Source organism: Momordica charantia (genome assembly GCF_013281855.1).
Source record: "Momordica charantia cultivar OHB3-1 chromosome 9 unlocalized genomic scaffold, Mcharantia_2.0 BLBB01000009.1, whole genome shotgun sequence".
NCBI classification, from domain to species: Eukaryota; Viridiplantae; Streptophyta; class Magnoliopsida; order Cucurbitales; family Cucurbitaceae; genus Momordica; species Momordica charantia.
In genome coordinates this window covers 7,500,678-7,509,831 of record NW_028275167.1, presented here as the reverse complement: position 1 = coordinate 7,509,831, position 9,154 = coordinate 7,500,678, and the positions used below count along the sequence as shown (strand labels likewise).

Genomic DNA, 9,154 nt, shown 5'->3' with positions numbered 1-9,154 from the left:
AAACCGTTACCATGTATAATGCTTTTATACATTTATTTTGTAATTAAATTGTAGTCTATTTATAAATTAGTTGTAATAGCTTGATTTCTTTTATTATTTATTTATTTTAATGTTAAAAAAGTAATAGTTGCATACAAAGTAAAAATTGGGATGCAATATTAAAAAGAAACTCAAAATAAAGAAAGAAAAACAATAAATAAAAGTTTGGGAATTCATGTCCCACATCGCTAAAAGCAAGAGGAAAGCCGTTGTTTTTATTGGGCTTGAGGAATTAAAATTAGTCTGATCTAAGTTTCGTAGCTTAATCCATGATCTGTCACACTCATATATATACTATTTAACTTTTAAAAGTAATCATTTAATCATTTGGTACTTGTTATTCTATCATTACTTTCTTGAATTTTATTTTTGTTAATTTCTTCCTTGTTTCTTTCATTTGAGAGTATTACGGTTTAGATATGAGATGAGAATTTGAACTTTTGATCGGTTGGGGAGAACTTGTTGGGTTTGATTAGCATGATAGACTTCATCCAGCTTGGAGCTCTCGAGAGGGAAACGACAAGGTCATATATATGGTCCTTAGATCAAATCGAATTTTTCTCCATAAGGTATGCTTCTAAGTCTAACAAATTCGAGGCCTATTTTGAACACGCCCGAGAGGGCTTAATACTTATGATAAACTTCAGAAAAAATGTAGAAACTAGACGTTTTCTCCTTCAATGGTTATCGAAAGGTGAAACCTTAAATCATTTATTCTTTCATTGCCGTTTTACATATTTAACTCATTTGTTGTGTGCACTATGGTTGGGAGAGAGAGCCTTATCAATACATGATGAAGCCTTAGACTCCAACTTAAAAGAAAGCCCTTGTAGTTAATGGAAGCTTTAAAACAACAACTAAAAGGGATGAAGATGGATATAACATGTTGCTTCTTCCTTTTTCCATTAGCCATTTTTGAGGGTATGACAATTAGTATTTTATATTATAGAAATCTCGCAAAATGGTCGGGCCAGACTGGTTTTTCAAGTGGTTGTTGAAAAACCGTTGGGCCAACTTCATTTTCCCCGACGATTGGATAATCGTTAGACCAAATCAATTTTGCTTGATGGTACAGAAACCGTCAGGCTAGACCGGTTTAGCCCGACGATTTACGGACCAAACCTATTTTGTCCAATGCTTATAAATCATCGACCAGGTTAGCATGATGGTTCACTAACCGTCGAGCTAAACGTATTCTAGTCGACGAATTTCCAAAAATCGTTGATTTTAAAACTTTTTTAATAAATCAATTTTTTAATTTACGAAACATATCAATGAAAAGGTAAGTGATTTTGATAATGATAAAAGTGATTTTGGCACAAAGATATTCTAATATTTTCTAGCAAATTGATTTACTTAAAATTCTATCGTTGAATGGATGTATTTGGAAATAATTATATGCTGAGACTAATTTTCTCAAAAACTATATCTCGAATTCATTTGCAGTGGTGGAGCACACACAATGACCAACCTCATCCGTATTACTACTTTCTAATTTTTAAAGAAAATGTTGTTGGTCTTTTCTTTCTATTTTTGGAAAATTAAAAAAAAAGCCATTTTTAAAAAAATTAAAGTAAATAATTTAGATCCTTTATTTTTTAAAATGTAAATTATAAATCATATTTTCTTTTAATAAATTTAAATTTTATCTATAAAGCTTTCGGAAATAGAAAATGATGAAAATATAAGTATTTTTAACAAGATTTTAAATGTGTCTCAATTTTATGGAAATGTGGATGAAAACAAATCTATAAATTAACAAATAAGTCTTCACTATTTTTAAATAGATTCAAATTTATTAATATTAATATTATGTTCATATTAGTGATATATAATTTGTTGGTATATATTTTTTAATATTTTATCGAATTTTTTTGATATTATACAAATATCAGTTCACCTCTCGTGTTAATATCCATACATATGGAAATGTTGATTAAATTTTTTATATAGACGAAAATTTAATACTCTGGTATTTAATCATTTAATTTATAGATGATATTTATTAGTTTTATAGTTTTTTTATTTATTGTTTCAAATATTTAACACCTTTTTGAGTTGTATATTGATGGAAAAGGGTAAAAACGTTTCTTTTTTCTTTTTAAAAACTGCTGAAGTTTTCTCTAGCTATAAAAAATATTTTTCTACTCTAATCAAGGTTCATATATAGATACTAATGGAAATATCGAGATTTCAATTCTATAGAAATGTTAATGAAAATATTTATAAAATGTTAATGTCGATAGACATTTTTAGAAGAATTATAAAAATATAAAATTCATAATAAATATTTAAATTAACAAATAAATATTTCACTAGGCATAAAAAAACATTTCACTATTTTTAAATAAGATAAAAATTATTAATATTAATATTAATTATGTCCATACGAGCTAGTGATAATTTGTTGATATATTTTTTATATTTTGTCGATTTTTTAAACAATATTTTAGAAATATCGATTTACCTCTTATGTTAATATCCAATACATAGACGTATGAAAATATCAATGACAATGTCAATATGTCAATAATTTTTTTTTTAGCGCAACACCATTGGGGTGGGAATGAATTGAATCCACGATTTTTTAGTCGAGGATATATCCTTAACCAGTTTGAATTATGGCCTAGGAATTATGTTTGACAAAATTTTATTACACTAGTTCTAATAGATTTAAAAAACCTACTAAATATTTTACTTCTGTTCTATTATGTAGTTTTTTTTCTTATTTATTTAATTTTTTTTTGACATATATTGTGTAGTTAATATGCATTCAACTTGGTACTAAATAAATAGGGTATGTCGCAACGTCATCGCGACGCGGAGCGGCCGACGTCATCCCTTGAAGGGTCTCTTTCGAGATAAGGGTTTGGAGTCGCCACCAATCATCTACGAGGTGTGATTGGTCACCTATTTGAAAAACTTGGTCTACGAAAAACAGATTTTGGTTCGGGAGTCGACTGAGCGTAGGGAAGGTGTTAGCACCCTATGACACCCGTTCGAAAACGGTACCACATTTTATCATAAATTATCCTATTATTTTATTTGGTCCAAGAAAAAAAATATTTTTGTTTTGATCGAAATGTCCCATGTTATATTGATTCACACTCTGTTATAAGATATGAATTAATATGTATGAGTGACACGAAGGCCATTAGAAAAATTAAGCACCTCGAGTAAATTGGAGGGTTGCAATTCCCGTCATCGGAGTTTTCAAAATAATTATTTTAGTAAAAAAAAATAATAACAAAAAATTTTTCATTTTAAGGAACATTAAGACTTGAGCTAGTGACTTAAGCATTGACATTCCAACATCTCACCAATGTGCCACCACCTTAGGATGTAACCTATGTTCTTTTTGAAAATACAAACTTTGTATTTTTAAATTTTGTTAAAAAAAAAGAAAAACTCTAAACGAAATCTTTTATCTAAAATAATTATTTAGTAAAAACAATGATAAAAAGAGGCATGCAAAGACTCGAACTTGAGTCTGTATATTAAAAACCAAACATCTTACCACTATGTCAACACCCTAAGAAGTAAAAATTGTACTCTTTTACAAAAACAAAAAGTTCTAATTTATTTTTTAAACTAAAAAAAAAAACCTACGAATTTTGTTAAATTTAAACAAAAAAAATCTAGGGGAGAGTATAACATAGCGGAAGGCCAAGGTTAATTGTGTCAGTGGGCCCTAAACTCAACTAAAAAACGAGCCGAGGATAATAGGAAGGGGCGATTACTTACTCAATTGACAGAATCATTAATATTTTTTGTAACGAGAGAAGTACTCCACCTATATTGTAAATCTTTGTTAGATTCGTTATCTTTTCAATATGGGATCTTTAACAGATAGGTCCTGACTAGCCAATGAAATAGAACCTATCTTAAGAAGGCTTGATTAAATCGACCAAGAGATTGACTTTTTAAAGAACATTTCTATTTTTGGTTTTTAGTTTTATGTATTCTATTTTCTAGTTTTTAAAACCCATATATATTTAATAATTATTTTTGTTGTTTATTTTTAAAAAGTAGAAAACCAAAGATGTTTGATAACTATTTTTTTATTTTCTAATGTTTTAAAAGTTAGAGGGTTGAAGAGGTATGTAGGGAGAGAAAAATTTATGTAGAGTAAGATGACAGTGAGGGGAGCGGGAGTAAGGTAGAGATTAATCTTGAAAAAGTTACAAATAATAATAATAATAATAATAATTTGATGTCAAACAAAACTAAATTGGTTTTCTCTTCGAGAGTAATGATGAGGGCCGAATTAGACTAGAAAACACGTCATCATTGAGATAACTATCCACTTTGCGCGCGTCCCATAGAGGAACTTCCGAACTTGAGCAACTCATCGTTAATGTTTGAAGGGTAACTACTTAACTGCATCCCTATCTCATAGCATCTTCTAGGCCAAAATCACAAAGGTAACCCTTGAGTTGAACACATTGTTCAAACAGTTATCTCCCCCCTTTTAAATAAATATCCAAAAAGTGAAAGAAAGAGTTACGTACTCAAACATTTTGATTTAAGAATTCACTTTGGAGAATCCTATATTGACAAGAGCTCTGGAATGCTAACTAGATCATCAATCATCTTCGAATCTTATTTGAGATCATCTTATTAATGCTTTAAACAAGTACAATGTTGGGAATGTAGGGTAGAGATTAACACCTTCATCGTGTGAAGAAGGTTTCTAATGCTTTAACCGAGTGAAGATTTGGTACACTACAATAAATTGAAGTCTAATCGCTATGATTTTTATCGTACTTTATCCATGTGTACAATCCAATTCATCTAACCCAATTACAAAGGGAGAAAGCCTATGGTTGGAACACACAACGTGGGAGTAGCAATCAACCTTATTTCTTTATTTCTAACCAAAAAAAAAAAGAAAAAAAAAACTCCCATTTTTATATTTAGTTCTATGCATAACATAATTGGTCAGATATTAGAAACGTTTTTACTATACGTCGTGCATTGAAATTCCTACCCTTCATTTGTAATGTAATATTTAAAGAAAAAAAAACCACAAAAAGTAGAATTTGTGCGCTAAAGTTTAATCATAAAAGATTTTTGTAAGTTTGTCTTTATATTACATTTTACATATTTCAAATGAGATTTAGTTTGTAAAATCTTCTTACTTTTTTCAATTTAACACGGCATGTTAAACAAAGTACCATATTTAAATTTTGGCAAGTGGTTGGATTTCCCTTAGATGATGAAAGCAAATATTACGTTAACTTCTGCATTAAATTAGGGAGATTCAACTACTTGGAAAAGAAATAAATGTGGTACTTTGTTTATAAGCTTGTGGTGTTCAATTGAAAAAGGTAAGAAGATTTACCAAAAAAAAAAAAAAAAGCAACTAGTTTTTGCATTTTATAAATTGAAGATGCATGGACCCTCAAATGGTCAACAACTTACAGGCCCTTCTAATGGAAGCTTCAAAGCAAGAACCTAAGGAGATGGTGAAGCTTCCTCTAAGGCCATTTGATAGGAAAACGTGGACCAAGTTGGATAAAAATATTGCTTCTTCCCTTTTCCTGTTGCATCTACTTTGTATTTTGGCACCGTTCCATTTCAATTGGGGTGCTTTTTGGATTTTTTTGGTATTAACCAATTTGACAGGTATTGCGATTAGTGTCTCGTATCATAAAAATCTTGCACATCGGAGCTTCAAGCTTCCAAAATGGCTTGAATATTTGCTTGCTTACTACGCAGCTCATGCATTTCAGGTTTGTTGTTTGGATCCAAAAGGAATATGTAAATTAAACTTGAGTAGTTTAGTTCAAACGGCACATTATTCAATACCTAATAGCTTAAAAATGATTTATTTTTTTTACCATGCAAGTAATGGCCTTAAATAACACACATTGCTTAGACATCAAATCATAGGACTTGCTTTTACAATATTATATCAATCACAGGGGTCAAGCATTGAAATGAGCCCCACGTGGAAAACATTTATTTTCATTGAACTATGGAACGTCAACTTGCCTAATTTAAGGGAGAAGCTCTACAATATTCCAAAAGTTCATTAATAATTTGTTTGTAGATATTTATTGTGTGTTTTTTAATAAATGATTGTTTTTTGAATTTGTAGGGTGATCCAATTGATTGGGTAAGCACACACCGGTCTCATCATCAATATGTTGATACTGAAAGAGACCCACATAGTCCTACTAATGGATTTTGGTTTAGCCATATAATATGGTTATTCGATTCTTATACTTTGACCAAAAGGGTTTGTCCAAACTATTTTAATGATTTTCAAGAGATAGAAAGAAACATCTTTATGACGTACTTGAAGCATGGAAATCCTAGTAATGTCCACGACTTGGAGAAGCAAGCCTTTTATAGGTTTATGCAAAAGACATATCTTCTTCATATATTTGCTCTTGCAATCTTGCTCTATTTTGTCGGAGGAGTTCCTTATATTATCTGGGGAATGGTAAAGTGAAATCACCGCTCATTTGTTTTCTCTCTTTTATTACAAAGTTATAATTCATATATTCACACCCTTTCTATATATTTTTAGTACAACAAATGTGTAAGAGTGAAATTTGAAGCCTTCAACCTCAATAGAAAAGTACAAGATGTCTTAATCGTTTAACTACGTATATAAAGACATTCTCTCTATATTTCTACTCTAGAGTTTTTTAAACTTAAAATTTTAATTTCATCTTTGATGTATTTATTTATTCTTTTCCGAAAAAGTTCTTGCCATCCCGCTAAATATAAGATTAAAATTGATTAATAAGTGATGATTTTTCATTGCTGTACCATTTTATTAACTAACTTGTGATAACTATGTTTTAATTTAATGAGTTGGGCATGTCACCCTATTTTAATCCAATTATGTTATGTTAGTCACTCCCTACTATATGCTAATTTTTCAATTTCTTCTATCAAATATTTTACTTACTAAAGTCCTTAATGTTTTTTTTTATATTGAACCTACACATAGTGCATGAGGATCGTAGTGACCTTACATTTAACATTCATGGTGAATTCGGTATGCCATATATGGGGAAAGCAACAATGGAACACACGTGATTTGTCCAAGAACAACTGGTAATGTATTTTTCTCTCTTTCATTTTCTCTGCCATTCACAAGTGAAACATGATTTAAATAGAGTTCAAATCAAACTTTGATACCTAAACTTTGATATTATTTATTTATTTCCCCTTAAAATTATTTCCAAATGCTTTTATTCAAGGTCTGTACTCAACCAAAAAAAAAAAAACTATTTTAGTCTTAATTACCATTCATCTTCTTGTAAAATTTGTTCGGAAATCAAACACTTAAACCTACCATATGTGCTTTAAACACTTGTCCTTGTACACATGTATATTGATAAGATTGAATGAACAAAAGATATATCTTTGTCAAGTTTTCCAGTAAATAATACATTAAAATAAAATGTTGTGAGGGTCGAGATTCTTTAACTTATAGGAACGTTGTTTATGGGTTAACAGTTATCAGCTAGATTGAAGATGACAAAAAAAAGTTTAGAAAGTTAAGTATTTTATTATTATCATTATTTTTATTTTTTTTAAGGTTGGTGGCTTTATTAACATTTGGAGAAGGATGGCACAATAATCATCACGCTTTCGAGTATTCAGCGAGACATGGTCTTGAATGGTGGCAAATTGACTATGGTTGGTATCTTATTATGCTTTTTCAAGCCATTGGATTGGCCACTGATGTCAAACTTCCCTCTGAGAAGCAAAAGCAAAGACTAGCCAAAACTCAGCCATCTTAAGACCCTACCCATCATCAAGATACATATATGATAACATAAAAACTTTTAATATTATGCTTATTCTACACCTTTAGAGTGCAAATATATGTCTCTTATGCACAATTTATGATGTGCAATAAATGAAGTTATTGTTGTTCCTATGAAAAAAATATGATTGTTGTTTGCTAGATGGTTTAATACAAAATATTATACTAATTATGTATGGTCCTTGTTATAGTATGATTTTGTGTGTGTATGCTTTCAATTTAACTATTTTTCAATCGCCTACATTTCAGTGATTAAGTATACATTACTCCTTTGTTGGAGGTTCAATCCCACGTCTCCAATACATTAGTAGGAAAAGTATTTTTCAGTCAATTTTTATATTAATATTATTCATTGTCTTGAAAGGATAATAATCAAAATTATATGATAAGGAGGATATTAAATTTTCATCAATATGTGACATTTCTATATGTCTTTAGTTTGACATCGACATGATGGGTAAATTAACATATCTATACTATTGCAAAAAATTGAATAAATATATTTTAAAAAATCAGAAAAATATCACTGTAAGGACTGTTTAGTGTTTTGTAAAAAAAAAATAATAAATAAATAAATTTGGAATAAGGACATTTTGGTCCTTTAGCTTAAAAACAAAAACAAAAACAAAAGGAATTTCGTTTTGGGAATCCATAGGTACATGTGATGGTGTGGAGAGATGGCATAAGGGAAGAAAGAAAAGAGAAGAGAAGAGAAGAAAAGTGAAGGGAAGCAAAGAGAAGAGAAGAAATGGGAGAAGAAAAACAAAGGACAGAAGGGGTTAGACCTCAGGAGTGAGGAGGGAGGAAGATTCAAGTTTAGTTTTGGCATATTTTGAGACATTTTGAGATTTTTCAGAGGAATGAGTGAAATTGGTAAGTAATTATGCTTGAGATTGTGGAAATTAGAATTTAGTCGCGTGCGTTACTCTTTCAATCAGTTTATATGTTTAAGAATTCAAGTTAAAGACAACATATTTTCCGCCTTAAAAATCGATTATACAGAGGAGGTAGGTTTTATTTTTTAGGTTTATGGTAGAAACCTGAGGGAGAAGTGAGAATTTGTTGGGACTATTGAAGAAAGAAGATGAAAAGAATAAAGAGGGTCGAGCTTATGAGTTTTCTTGAGGGGATTGAAGGTGCAACAAAAATTAAGTGGAAAGGGGTTTCTTCGTTGAGAAAAAGAATGAAAACACAGAGGAGTAAGGAAGAAGAAATGGTAGAGAAAATGAGAAAATTCATGGCTTTGAAGGGATAAGAAATAAGGAGAAGAGGAGTTATCGATGGAAGAGAGAGAGAAATCTGTGGTTTAAAATTAAGCAAGAA

At 30.0% G+C, this 9,154-nt stretch overlaps 1 protein-coding gene across 1 annotated transcript; it reads left to right on the top strand.

Annotated features, from left to right (window-relative positions):
- The first annotated feature begins 5,474 nt into the window (after nt 1-5,474).
- Nucleotides 5,475-7,936, top strand: LOC111022861 (palmitoyl-monogalactosyldiacylglycerol delta-7 desaturase, chloroplastic-like). The gene is made up of 4 exons (XM_022300140.1): nt 5,475-5,774; nt 6,143-6,490; nt 7,007-7,113; nt 7,601-7,936. The coding sequence occupies exons 1-4, from the start codon at nt 5,475-5,477 to the stop codon at nt 7,803-7,805; spliced, it is 960 nt and encodes a 319-aa protein (XP_022155832.1). The 3' UTR covers nt 7,806-7,936.
- Nucleotides 7,937-9,154: the final 1,218 nt, after the last annotated feature.

Coding starts and splice junctions, on each gene's coding strand:
- LOC111022861 (XM_022300140.1), top strand. CDS start 5,475: ATGGAAGCTTCAAAGCAAGAACCTAAGGAGATGGTGAAGCTTCCTCTA. Junction 6,491..7,006: donor CTTATATTATCTGGGGAATG/GTAAAGTGAAAT, acceptor ACCTACACATAG/TGCATGAGGATCGTAGTGAC. Junction 7,114..7,600: donor GATTTGTCCAAGAACAACTG/GTAATGTATTTT, acceptor ATTTTTTTTAAG/GTTGGTGGCTTTATTAACAT.